Here is a 14705-nt window from a genome sequence, read left to right as displayed (position 1 = left end):
TACCTGCGATAGTGTTGAGAAACATGAGGTACTCAAAGTTGGAGATCTCTCGCCTCTGCCAGCGCTGGGTCATGTTGGAGGACTTGAAAAGCTGCCGAGGGGTGGCCAGAGAGATGCGCCTGGAAAAAACACTTCAACGATGAATCAGGAAACAGACACCTGGTATTCATTACAGGTAGTTTAAAACTAAATTCATGGAATTGGCTACTTCAAAAAAAAAAGGTACATGTGTTTATTTCAGCCCGTCCTCACCAGGACCAAGTCAGTGTTGACTGAATATTACATGTACATAACAGTAACATACTTATTTGAACTCAAATTATAATCTTTTCTTAAACCCAACAAAGCAGTTGAAGTATTAAAAATACAGAAGTATTTTGGTGCTTAAACCTAACCAAACGGCTACAGTTTCACCATGTTAACCACAGGTATGAGGATGTGTTGGCGAATTTAGAATGGCTAGCTTTATATCCTTTTAATTAACAAACAACTTGAGGAAATGAACTTGTTTTTGTAACAGTATAAACGCAGGCCTGTTAGCACTATGAAAGTCTACAGGGAATCTGTGGTTTTCACTGTGGTCAGTGGCCTGGCTGCAGCCCTGCAGTATAGAGTCTTCTGTCAGAGAATTAGGCCAGTTCAGTCAGGGTCAGTGCACACCCGCTTCAATGACTGGAGCAATGGGACTTCAAATGACTGTGCTGCAGGCCAGGCTGCACAGAGGCCCCAACACGAAACACAGAGGAGGTAACATCGGCCATGAAGGAATTATAGTATTAGAAATATTTAACAACGTTGTTGAGTCCATTTTCTTTTGTGACCCACCTGGCTTGTGGAAGTCCATAACTGGTGCCCACTCCCACGCGAGGAAGACTGTACACCACTTTCTTTACTGTGGCCTGGTCAGGAAAGTTGAACATGACTGATGCTGTGAAACAGTGACAGAGATCACTGAGTTACAAAGAACAGAAGAACCATGAATTTCAAATGCTGAAACTGGTCTTCCACGTACTTCTGTTGGCCATAAAGACCTCCATCGCTGTGTTCTGCAGGAGGTAGCGTCTGGAGAACACGGCCCGAATCTCACTGAACATCCACTTCCCATGTAAACCCTCAGTGTATGCTAAAACCTAGAAGGGCAGAAAACGAAGGGAAAAATGTTCTCAGGTTGTGATAGGTGCATCAAACCAGACATCATATCAAGTTACAGGTGATAAAGACAGGCAGTGCTCACCAGAAAAACAGCTGTATAAGCCATCTGTGCAAGTAGGTTATTACAACCCATATTGAGTTTTATTGTTAGGCTGCAACCTCTGATGGCCATAGTCCTTATGATGGGAGCAAGGAAGGAAGTCAGGCAATGTGGTATAAAGCGTGAGAAAGGCAGCATAGGAAGACAGGTGGGGTCAATAGATAGACCCAACAAACACAGCACTTTCTCTTGTGTAAAACCGTAAAAGTCAATGTTGGATTTTTTTTTTTTTACTTTCCTAACATACTCCAGTTATGTAACCTACATAAAATGAATGTCTTTAACCCAAACCATGCTTTTTTTCCTAAACCTTACCAAGCAGTTGTTAGGTAGCAAGTAGGTGCTTTAACCTAAGGAAACTGAGAGGATTTCACAGTTCGCCATGTGATGATGAAGGTGTGGCACGCCTCATTGGTAATTGATCTCTTCAGTCGTTAAGGTATGAAGACTACTGTCCATTTCGGTATGTTTGAAATTAAAGTTGCATATAACAAAACAAGTTGTTGAGTGAAGTATTCGAACAGGCTTTTAGATTGTCTAACATTTTATCTACATTACCACTTTCAATTGCTATACTCGATCACAGTGGAAATGAGGCAACTTCTCAGATTATGATTAAAATTATTGAATAAAGTATTGATTTAAACTGAACTGCAGGTTTGTTGACATTTGGACACAAAAGCAATCCATGAGCCAACTCTCTTTTCCAAACTGTTTCGGAGCACATGACAGTAAATATGACCTGAACTAAATTCTACAGAGTAGAGATGAGTGATTAATGTTTAATGCTTTACCATCAAAAAAAAGTTGCCAGTTGTTGCACCTTTTAGCATTTTCTTTGTGAATTGTCTAGTTTATGGGCACCACAACAATTGTTAATGAGACACTGAATAGTGCTCTAGTACACTCAGTTCATTATTTCCCAGCAAACTTAGTCCTCAGATCATGATACTAACATGAATTCTTAATAACTATTCGATGAGATTCATTAAAAATGAAATGACAATATCACACCAGTTGATTCATTTATTTTAACTTGTAACAAAGCATTACTGAGGCATTATGCAATATTTCAAGGGGCTTTTCTACACATTATGAAGCTCTCCACAGATTCTCTGAGTGTTTCACACTTTTTCAGTTTGTCTATAAAACTCACCTGAGCAAGGCAAGTGGTTAAAAAAACGATCCCCTGGGTCAGTGGCACATAAATAATCAATAAAAATCATCATGCCAAGGAGAGGAGAGAGCAGACAAAGGATCATTAGTGTATGCAGCACCATTGGGGCTGCAAGTCCACACACAGAAAACCAAGACAGTTGTTCTGACAGGTGAGAATGGTCCCCTCACGCACCTTTCCCCCCCTCCTTCCATCTCACTTCCCTCTGACTGAACAATTTTGTCCAACAGTATGAGCCGGGGAGCAACCTCATCAACTCCCCAGGTTATAATCACACATATGTTGAGTTCAGAGAATGTGAGAGAATAAAGATATAATAGGGCAGTAAGGGGGTGAGGCCCTGCAGTACATTAGTGTGGATGGTTTTGTGTGTGGGTGTCTGTATGTGTGTGAGTTCGGGGGGTGATTGAGGTGGAGTAGGCAGAGAGGGAGGGAAGCCAGAGTGAGATGTTCAGCTGGGTTAGGTCTGATGCTAATGCTCATTTAAAATAGTGACAGGCTGGAAGAGTGCAGTGCGAGCCGGGCTGCCTTAATTTCTCCCTGGAATAGCTCATGCCCGACCTCCGTGCCACATCCAAAATCTCTGGAGCTCAATTAAAATTGGATTAGGTGGAGATGCTGGATGTGCAGCACAGCATCTCTGGTGCTCTCCTCCCAGTAATGCCCCTGCCTGACACCTCTGCAACCCCCAACTCAAACAGTTGTCATAGAGACAGCACGGCCCAGAGGAGGCAGCGGGCTGACTGGAGGGGGAGAGAGGAAGGGAGGTGAGGTGGAGCCGCGGCTTTGGAGCTGCGGGCGCACTGTTGAGGGCCGGCAGCAGCTCACTAGGAGGCAGGGTACCTTTTATCCCCCTCCTGCTCTGCAGCCAGATGTTCTGCAAGTAGTCTTCTGAGTGCAATGCTGAAAGGCAAGTTGTGCAGATATGCATCATGGGAATGCTGCAACACCTTACTCCATCAAGGCAGGAGCAAGGTGTTATTTGAATATATATTAAGTTGGATGTCTAGAGACTTTGAATTGGTTGTCACTTTCAGCAATGTCGGCATTAATTTTACTATTTTAACAGTGTCATAAATTAGCCTCCTGAATTTTCAATTTATTGCATTAAAACAAATTGTAACAGACAATTCAGCAAGTAATAAAAAAATATGTTTTACACAGACGCTCCACTTCAGGTTCTTAAAAATTAAAAAATTATCTAAAAACAGCTTTATATGGCAACTCTTAACTGATTATCAGCACAATAATATTTTAGCACTGGTTGTTTCTTGTTACCCAGCTAGAGTGAACATTTTGTTGCCATGACAAAGCACAGGCCAAAGGGCTAGCTGTCAACAAAAGAGAGGCTAAAGAGGAGAAAAAAGAGCTGATTTCAAACAGCCCAGATGAAAAAATTTGTCATAACAACAAAGCTTTGGTCTAAACCAACACGCTGAGGCCCCTGTAGACTTGGAGATTTGACAAAGCCCAGCCCTCATTTTTGGAGGCCCAGCTGTAAAAAATGCCATTTAATGAACCTGTCTGCTGAAGCTGTCCCCTGCCTGTCAGAGGTGTCAGCCAGTGACAAGCGCTGGGGACCGCCGCCTCCAGTCACAGACAGGCCTGCCAGCTGGAGACTTCGGCCCCAATCTAATCACGCCACCAGGAAGGGACCGGCGCTCTGCTCTTGGTCTGTCACGCTCAGGGCTGGGGGAGCAGCGAGGGGACGGGTGGAGGGGTCTGGTATGGCCGACAAGCACAGCCTTTTGTTTCCACACAGGTCCCTCCACGCAGGCTCATTAGGAGCCACAGGCGCATGCGCTGCTCTGCCAGCTGCAGGGAGATATATCTCTACACCATAATAGCCATAATGCAATTTAACGTCTCTGTCCGCTCTTTCTTTTATTCCCCTACTCTTCTTTCCCTGATTTGACAGAGGGCAGGCTTCATTCTGCCTGTGGAACATCACAGGTGGAAAACAGAAAAATATTGTGACAGATGAAATGAGATGAGGAGAGGCACAGGTGACACTGGTGTTTAGGCTAAAACTCAAATATAATAATGCGCAGATGCTCAAATGGAGCACATCACACTTAAAAGCAATAGGAAGCCACTTCACGCAAGTAAATAGATTCTAATCATATCTGACTTGCCAGTAGCTTTAACCCCACATTGGCTGAGACACTATGACAGATGTTATTAATAAATCTAACGAAGTATTTTTTTCCTAAAACCTGATGCAATTTTCTCCCCTATGGAACAATGCAATCCCCCTCTACTGCATTTATACCAAAACAGGAAAATAACATAATTCAGTGAGACCTCCAAGCCAGCATGACTGATATATTTATATGAGACTGTGTAGCACTTTGACAACCTGGTATCATAGTGCCTCTGCTGCATTCTTCTAAGATTTGTCTAATAGGCTTCCGCCATAAAGCCTCACAACTGCATGGTCCCAGGCGGCAAGAGAGAACAGCAAAGTGGAAGAATACGGGGAGGATACGAGAGGCAGTTTCATTTTGAGTGATATGACTACTCCCCCAGGAGCAAGTGGGATGGATTTCACACATGGCAATTTGGAGGATCAGCACACACTGCGTATACTGTATTCAATGGCTGACCCCAGGCAATATGGGCCAAATCTGCGAAGAGGTAGAGCAGTCGGAAAAGGCGAGGAGGAAAGTGTAAATTATGGTAACGGGGAGAGCAGAGAGCAACTCTCAGCTAAGTGGGAGAGCATCATCAGCCAGAGACAATGTGGTAGACAAAAAAAAAAAGAAAAATCCAGACATGTTTGAAAAAACAAACAAACATAAGAATGGGATAAAAGATTTTCTTACTTACTCCCTAGTGACATAAAGCCATGTAGAAATGCAATTTTGGTTTTATTCGCAAAAATGTTAGCCCTTTCTGCCTCTATTTGAATACAATGGAGGTGAATGCAGTTTTGTTTGTGTTTACGGAAATAAAAACATTAATCATCTTAAAGCAGAAACAGTGAACTTAAAAAGATGCTGCTGCAAATTTTCCATGACCTATTTAACCTACACTATCTGCATGGATAAACAGCTCCAGGAGTTCAGATGACCATATACTTTTTTTTGTAGTTTGGGTAAACTGAGCCTTTAAATTACAAAAGTGGGAACAAACAGTGTACATATGCTTCTTTCTGCAAATGACTCAGGTGTTCCACACACTGTGAAATGAAACTAATATTGCCATATCAAACTTTATTAAGTCACGCAGTCGTCTGACCACGACAAACCAAAATCCGCACTTTTATTTAAGCTTTAATCCCTTTTACATCCTGCAAAGATTTATAACATATGTCTGAGCATCAAAGCATGCTCCTCATCTGATCCCCCTTAATGTGACAACTGTTATGAAGTGTAGAAATACAAAAATGTGAAAGATTCCCACAGATTATAAAAAAAAAATCAGCATTCCACTTGGTTCCTCTCTGTGAGACCCATATCTCAACTTCAATAAAGTAGCAGGCTCCTAATGCAGGTATTGGGGGAAAACAAGATACAGATTTGCATAATCAGTGTCACTATACATTTGCGTTGTAGCTGGAGTGTGGCAAGATGACACAGCTTGGGTGCTCTGGCAAGACCAGTGGGATAAAGGAGATGAATATGCATTAAATATGCTGGCAGTTCACTGCCCCAAATGTCCAGCCAAGTTTGTCAATAACATTTATGTCAGGGATGGTATTTCACGCACATTAGCAGGCCCTGCAGCACTGTCTTCAACACTGCCATGGTAGGACAGGTGGGAGGAGCTGTTTTCCTAGTATGCAATTTCGTCTTAAAGAGTCAAGGCAACTTTAAACATCTTTTATCTGCCTATGTTAAAGTATAAAGCTTCAAGAAATGCAAAAGGAAAAAACAAAATCCAAACAGTTGCATGGGCTTGTGCTTCCCTACAGAGATGATACACAAAGTTTGGCATCAAGCCTCATCACGCCTGCAGAAAGCTTTCGAGAGGTTATACATGTGCAGTAGGAAACAAATGCTAGAATCAATCTTATTATGAAAGCACATTTACATTTACTTACTAGATTCAAACACAACTGTCACTTTCACATGTGGCTGGATGCCTGTGCTGATTACAGACACATGTTCACATCCTTACCCATCACAGCAATAGTGCACAATGTACTGTAGCCTTTTAGCAAAAATAAAGCGGAAATAAAAAATACTAATCACCACTAAAATCACAGCTTGGTTGCTTTAGTCCCCTTGTCAGTTACTGCTGTTTTTGAAACTTTTATCAATGTGTAGGTTTCTTGCTTCTTCTGGAAAATGCTGCAAATTAGCATTCACGCTACATGAATCACCTTTGTAGCAATGTTACTAATGGTGATCATGCTACGTCAGAATTAAGTCTTTTTTTCCATGAAAAGTAAGTAGTAATCTAATTATGTCTTGCAAGTAAATTACATCTAGTGAGTAAACAATCAAAGAAAGGGACACAACAAACATGTAAACATGCATATGAGCGTGCTCAAGTGCTGACCCACCCACAGCCACATGCATACACACACATGAACACACTTAGTGAGCACATCATCCAGATAAACAGCTTGAGGATGCCTTCACTAAGGAGCTTGAGAGAAGGGATGCAGTCATTTGGTATGGGGTCTTTTCAGCAAGCTTTTCCTAATGGGACTTTTTCAGGGACTTGTCAGCCTTAAGATGACTGAAATCTTCCTGGCCTGGGTACCAGCTTCCTCTGGCTGCCACTGAGAGTGCCAAGCTGATCGCTTTAAATCCAACTTTTCTTTTTCTTTTTTTTTTGGTGGTGTGTGTGTGGGAGGGATAGGGGCTCAGAGCAAGACAGAGAAGAAGAGAAAGAAGGAGACAAGGATGGAGAGGCGGAGAGACAGAGGAGGAGAGGGACAGAAAGAGCAAGTGGTTAGACGAGAGGGCCTGATGAGCAATGAGTGCCTCACTCGTCCTCAATTAATCTTGTCTCTCTACCTTTGCTTTGGCGCTTCCCTCAGCACCAAGGTAATAACGACACCCTCATCCATTATCCTTTTATCCCTGTTATTCACTGGGAATCGCTTAATAATATGTTACAGATTTGTCCTCCTTCGTATAATTCTTTCTGTCATTCGCAGTATATCATCTGGAAAACACACAGCCCCCTTTCTGCTGGACGCTCTTTGAGGATTATCATGGGTGACACCTTCGGGATGCAGCCAGAATCTGGAGCATCATTTTTTCAAGCATAAAGTGGAATTACCCTGACTTATCTGTCATTGCCAAAAGCACAACAAGCCATTCAGGGCCAACGCAAAGGTGGAACAGGTTCTTATCAGCTTCTCTGAACGAGAGCGCTTGTAAATTTATGATAATGAGGGCCTTTTGTCATACGGGCTCACCCCTTGGGGCTGAACGGGGCTTGCAGGGGATGATAATCTGGCTGTTGAGTGCACTAGATAATTTGTACTTTATCCTCATGTAATTATATAGTTTAAATCTTTTTACCAATGCTAATCCTACGACACGAGGAAGTGTCTTAACCATGTCTGTGGTTCTTAGCGGCACTAGTTAGCGTGCATCTGACTCTCTCTCATAAAAACATGTAGGAGGAGTGCAGCACTGATATAATTACTCTGACTTTCTGTGGCCCGTGCTATGAATCCTCATATCATTTTGATCCACCTTAGCAGGCAGGCAGGAAGCCAAGCTAGCAGCCTGGGGGTATGGGAGACAACTCAGAAAAGGTGAAAACATTGTAGCGCAGCTGAAAGAGCCCTCCCCATTTTTGTCAAGAAAGAAAGATGGAGGAGACCAGCAAAATGGACTGAAAAGAGTAGAGTAAGTGCAGTAGGGCAGTTTTACGGAGCTTTGAGGTCTTTTTGCTGTCCAGTGGGACTCCAGGCCATCTTGTGTGCCTGCCAAAGCCGACAGCCCTTGACAAGCTGCTTGGCGTGCTGTAATTTGACTAATTACATTGGATTAGACCATATTAATGCAAGCTGTTTTCTCCAGGGTCACTGACCCACCCAGTGTGCCCCTTGCTAGTTTCCCCCAATTTGGTGTAAACAAAACATACACAAGAGAGAAAGTAGACTCTTTGTTTCTTAAAATTATAAAACAATGAACATGTGCGTGTCTGTATCCCTGACATTATTTTTATAATGGGAGAGAATGTACTACAAAGCATCCACAGCGGAGGAAGCTGTGAGATATAGCCTGCACTTTCCTGAGGCACATCATCACAGGATTCTTTGATAACAAACCGAATCCTCTGTCTGCTTCATCTCTCGGCTGCAAAAAACAAAAACAAAACAAGGCCTTTTATGAATCTCACAGAAGTACCAGAGTTCACAAAACAGCTTTTTACACATGGAGATGGAGATAGGGGGACTCAGGAGGGTCTCCACATGCTGACAACAACAGTGCAAAATTTCACTTTAATTCGACTTTAATCTTAGCAAACTATCAGGATGAAATATGAGTAATGAGGCACTGATTTAATGTGTGGTTTGGTCACACATCTGTTTTTCCAAGAAAACGGTGTTGAAATGCACGATTAATATAAATAATAAAAGGCGATCTGCGATCTGCTTTAAAATGAGAAGATATACTCAGGAAAACAGAAAGAATACTTATATGTAAAAAGAAGGAGGGAAACCAACCCTCATTTGCATTTGCAAAACTCCACAATGAAAGAGGGGAAATGAGCCATAGAATGTGTGTGTTTTAATACAAGTGCTCTCCCAATTGTACCAAATCAATTTGAGTTTCACACAATGGAGAGGCAGCTTCACTGTTTGTATGTGCTCCTCTGCCTTGAACATGGTGTAATAATAGTCTTAAACCAGGCGTTATAAAGACAGAATACCAAAGAGGCTTACAGCCTTGGTTTCATGAAACATTTAGGCAAAAGTTCCAAGGGCTGAGGATGATGAAAGAAGGTAAGCTTGAAAATGGGCTTCTGGGATCCACAGCCCTTATTGTACAGAAGTCACATCAAATTAATACTGAGGGCCATTTGCAGCCTTTCTTCTCCTGAGCTTTTCAGAACGGATTAAGCTATGAAAACTCAGAAATTACTAAAGCACCTATTAGGCATTATGCTCACCCTTTCTACTCTTTCCCTTTGAAAGTCATTGAATGTGCTTCACATCACTCGCACTTCAATTCACAAGTTGTTTGCATACTTGAAAGAAGCGCAATTTTCTAAAATGTGTCATGTACAATGTATACTTCCTCTTGCACTGCAGAAAATATTTACTTGTATACACATTTTTACACCAGCTGCCATTCTATAACTCAATTATTTATCAATCTGTGGATGTTGCATCTTAGTTTGAAGATGCAGGCCACAGTATTCACACACTTTACTGAAAGCCTCTGAGAGAGAGTTTCCACACTGATGAAGGGCAAGTATTGCTAGGGCTCTCCGCACCCCTCTTTGCTCGCTCAATGCCTCTTCAAAGAAGCGCAGGGAGTGCATGAATTGTAATTATGGCTCCTAACAGGATTCAAGAGCACCCAAACGATGGCACTTGAGAACCAGGTCGTGTGGAGTTAAACGGCTGTCAGACACTCAAAGCTCCCCAGCATGTGAACAAACCCACAAAGGCTGGACGTGTTCACTTCTAGGGCCCTCCTACCCACTTTCCCTCTCATAGGGAGAGATTAAAGATCAACGAAGGGCCCTTTAAAGACCCATATAGCCATTCTGCTTTTACTCACATTCCAATTTTCAAGAAAGGTTGCAGCTGAAAATGAGGATAAAAACACTGCAATTGAGAGCTGTAAGTTGGTGACTTCAATAAAGTTTGATCAGCAAAAAGATGTTTTGTATAAAGAAATAAATCCTTGGAAAAATTCAAGGTAGATGAGAGAACACCACAGGAGCATGTGAGGGGGGAGCAAAGGCTTGAGAGAGTACAGGTAATTGGTACCACCTGAGAAACCAATCTAACCACAGTGTCAGATTATGTCCCGACCTCGCCTTTGGAATAACAGAAAAGATCATCTGTGCTCCCCAGACAGTTTCAATGACTCACCAGGGCACAAGACCCCTCACTACACATTAAAGAGACCAGCCTTCAGTCAGGCCCTCTCCAACTTCAGACCCATCCTACTCCCCAAAAGCACCCAAAAGAAACCAACCTGCAGCGTGAAGTCCCTATGCATGACCCTTATTAAACTCCTAATTGGATTGAGAGCCGCTAAGAAAAAAAAACTCAACATAGTTCATTCAGCTGCGATTTTCTTTAGCATTCCTTCCAGTAGTTTGCCTCTTGAACAATAACATTCAAAATCAAGTCACTGAAAACTTTTTTTTCCCTTTCAAAACACAACCAGATTTTCCAAAAATGGGAGTATAGGCAAAATCTTTTTCACCTCTTCTTTTAAGGCAAAGCACTATTTGATTTTCACAGGGTGCAAGTGACAGGCTGAAACAAAGCCCGGCGCTGGCCATTGTGTAGCCTTTCACCGTTGTAATGGTCTTAAAATGGCTACAAGCAGGGCCCTATTCAGAGGTGACCAGGCTGCTTAGCTCTCTTCTCCATATCCAAGACAAACTCTGCACTAAGCAGGAACTCTGAGATCAGAGTTATGAGATCAGATTCACTCGTAACCACATTTTCAGACTATCGATTCCTGCAGACGACTTCACATTAACCCTTATTATACTGAATGAATATGGCCACAACAACAACATCAATCAAGTTCATTACGGAAAATAGCATAATGACAATAATTACAATAATATCTCATTAAGAAAGAGAATGAGAGACAGGGGAGAATTAATAGCAGACAGGTGTACAACACACTGCAATTATGGAACCTGAAATTAGTTCATTGCCTCAAGGCAAACAGAAGAGAAAGGGAAGGTTGTAAGTGTGGGAGTGTGTGTGTGTGTGTGTGTGTGTGTGTGTGTGTGTGTGTGTGTGTGTGTGTGTGTGTGTGTGTGTGTGTGTGTGGCGGGGGGCTGGTTTCAGGGCTGGGAATGGAACTGATAGAGAGAGGCTCACTGACAAAAAAAGGAATTGCAAATAAGCAAACAAAAATGTCTTAAATGTGTAAATTAGGGAGAGAAATAAGAGGGAAAAGCAGCTTTTCCCTGCAGACTGGTGCCTTAGATGAGAAGGGAGCAGCGAAACGTGATCAAGGGGAGCCGTGGAGCGGTGCGGCAGGCGTCAAGATGAGCACTCAGCCAGCGAGTGGCAGCTTCTCCTTTTCCAGTCAATCATTCATTACAGAGCCAAGTGCTGTGGAGGAGTGCCTCCTCTTTTTGACCTATCATATTACTGCCTCTGTAAACTCCTAATCCTCCCTTCGTTAGATGGTGTCAACAGCCGACATTCTCTCACCCTGCTGCCGCACTCCCTACCCAGACACCTCCAAAGCCCTGCCAAGACCAAGGAATTGACACTGTAATAAAATCGTTTGAAATTTAACAAGGTAGAACGGCACAACTTTATCCATCTTTTTTGGTGCTTTCATCCACCTTTTTTTTATCATTAGAAAGAGATTCGGAAAAATTCACTGAGTGCTTAGTTAACTTTTTCTTTTTGTTCCAAGCTAGCAGTTCACAGTAAGCAACAATAAAAAAGTCTGACTGGCTGGTCAGAGCGGCCTGGTTCTTCTTGCCTTGGGGCTGTTCCTGAGCAGGTGAAGGCCTGGAGGCAGCAACCAGCACATCAGCACGTCTTCATCCATCATGACTCTTTCATGGGGAGTCTGTCTCCTGAGCTTCTACTAGCACCCAGTGAGATGACTACTATAATGAGTCCAACAGATGAAAGCCCAGCAGGACAAAACAACATTCAGATGCATCTCCAAACACACACACACACACACTGGGGTTAGCACAGAACAGGGACTCACTGTGAGACTGTTGTTATTTAGATAAACAAAAGAATCAGAAGCATCTGTGTTCTGGCAGAACTCCAAAAAGGAGATTTGGGTGATTATGTCATGCTGATCACAAACAAAAGCAATCTAACAATCTCCCCAACTGTCCTACACTCACATGCATTAGACCCCTCCACCATTGCATGCAAGCACACACACACTGTGTGGATGAGTTTAGGTAGGGTCCCACTTCAACCTGACAGACATTAGATAGTACATACTCAAGGAAATGACAGCACTGATTTAGGAAGAGATTGAGTTTAGCTGAATGTGACATTGTCACAACAAAACTATTACAGTGAAACGATGATTGAAGGCCAGCGAAGTTCATTCATTTCTTAATGACATATAGCACATAAGCCTTTGTAGTCTGTTAGGATCTGAAAATATATTTCCTTACTGGGAATATATATGTAAATTTGTGAGATAAACTTTGTCACGGTTGAGACACACCTACCATATAACACGGTTTGAGGGATGTTAATTACCATATAAAATAAGCAATTGGCATCCTGCCCCATATGTCCCACTTTTTCAGTGAGGAAGATGGAAATGAGGTGGGGTAGATTTGATTGTGACATGCTCCCCGTCTGTGCTCCACAATGTGTGGCTTTGCCGGTAACAGGCTAATATTCAGCACAGCTCACCACCACCAGAACTAATGAAAGTAGACAAAATGTCTCTGCTGCCATCTTTGTCTAGCATCCGCTCAGGGTGAGCCTCCCTCTTTCCCTCCTTTCCTTTTCACCTCCCCTCTTTCCCCTCGCTCTTGAAGGGAGGGTGACAGCGGCATAAAATGGTGGCGAGCAAATGTGCCTTCCATGTGGCAGCAGTGGTGGGGGTGACAGGGCAGGCTGAGGCCAGCGCTATCAGCAGTGTGTGGCTGTGGCTTTGAACAACCTGGATGCTCGCCATGGAGGATCAGGGCAGAGCTGATGAGACACCGGCGGTTACAAACAAAAGCAGCTCAATATCAAATCAAGACACAGATCCCTAACAGAAAACAGTCCTTTGATACACGTAGTTGTCTAGGGTGGCTTGTTAAGACTGCACATCACCCAGTTATTCCTCGTAGGCAGTTTTCGTGTTTTAACTGGATAACAGTTATTCGTACTTGAACTAAGATGCATTTATGTAAATATCAGACGTAAATCTCTAAGATGATTGGAAGACAGGCTAAAGATAGCAGATATCGTACAAATTGTAAAACCCTCTGAGAAAAACTTGTTATTTTGGGCTGCATAAAGAAATTCACTTGATTAATCTTGAATTATAAAACCTGAAATGCTTAAATATAAAGTATATAGTGTAAAGTATATCCATCCATGCATAAAACTACTGCACAAAGCAAACTCCCTTCACTCAGCAAGCCGTGGTTGAGTCATTCAGAGGGCTGTTAGTTAACCCTGAGCTCAGAGGATGATGAAGCAAGGGCATAAATCACAGAGTGAAACAAGGCAGACTCCTCCGATTCATTAATGGAAATGATCTGTCAATATGCTGGAGTCAATTCACACGTGTCAGCTGGGCTCAGCACACAATGGGCCGGCCAACTTATGAACTCCCAGCACCACTCCACCGAGTCCATAAAACAACTGGCATCGCCGCTGGGGAGCACCCCGAGACACCACCCTCTTGCACAGACCACCAGATGACACAGATGGGGCGAAACCAAACAAAGACGAGACTCCCTTTGTACAAAGAGGGACCCCTTTCAAAAGCCATTCATGCAACAAATTGGGGAAATCTGGCCATGCAACACTCTGGGTTTGCTCTTTTATTAGCGTGAGCCTTACGTCACAGTAAGTGAAATCAGATTTATGGCTCCCTGCTACAAAAGGTGGTTAAAATCAAGCACACTTTTAAGACACACAAACTTTTTATAAACAGTTTAGTTATGTTAACCAGGAATAGTCTGTTATTTTGCACATGAGCCACAGAGTAACAGGCCATTTCTCTTTTTTTTTTTATAACAGACTGGCATCTTGCACAATAATGACCATCAACCTTAGAGAAGCTAATGAGGAAAACTACACACAAGGACGATGCTGATCCATGCTTATTGTGCATGTCCTCTCCTCTAGAGATGATGGACTGTTAGGCTAAATATAGAGGTATTTTTCCAACAGGACAAACATTTATCTTGACAAGATTGCAAGCAAATGTAAGTTAAAATGCTAATTTTTAGTTCACTGTATCGGTGAAAGAAGCAGATAGTCACAGAAATTAATGAGTATTAGCATCAGTCACAGGTACTGTAGGGGACACCTCCATTTAATGGTAGCTTTAAACAGCATCAAGCTTGAGTACTTGAAAAGGAAGCCCATCAGTTTGGAAGGTTTGTTTCCATGTAGGTCAATAAATATGTGCACACAAGCTTTCTCTTATTAGGCCCTCT

At 42.6% G+C, this 14705-nt stretch overlaps 1 protein-coding gene across 4 annotated transcripts in view; it reads right to left on the bottom strand.

The window, feature by feature from the left end:
- nbeab (neurobeachin b) overlaps nucleotides 1-14705 on the bottom strand; it is a 183761-nt gene that overhangs the window by 32561 nt on the left and 136495 nt on the right. For all 4 annotated transcript variants that reach the window (XM_041941458.1, XM_041941455.1, XM_041941459.1 and 1 more), the window contains 3 exons: nucleotides 1013-1130; nucleotides 826-928; nucleotides 4-119 (listed from right to left, as the gene is read on the bottom strand). In XM_041941458.1, the coding sequence (XP_041797392.1) occupies nucleotides 4-119; nucleotides 826-928; nucleotides 1013-1130 (337 nt within the window). The remainder of the gene's footprint in view (nucleotides 1-3; nucleotides 120-825; nucleotides 929-1012; nucleotides 1131-14705) is intronic.

The sequence above is a fragment of the Chelmon rostratus genome, chromosome 7, assembly GCF_017976325.1.
Source record: "Chelmon rostratus isolate fCheRos1 chromosome 7, fCheRos1.pri, whole genome shotgun sequence".
NCBI classification, from domain to species: Eukaryota; Metazoa; Chordata; class Actinopteri; order Chaetodontiformes; family Chaetodontidae; genus Chelmon; species Chelmon rostratus.
The sequence above is the reverse complement of the archived record's forward strand: the minus strand, read 5'-3'. Positions and strand labels throughout refer to the sequence as shown.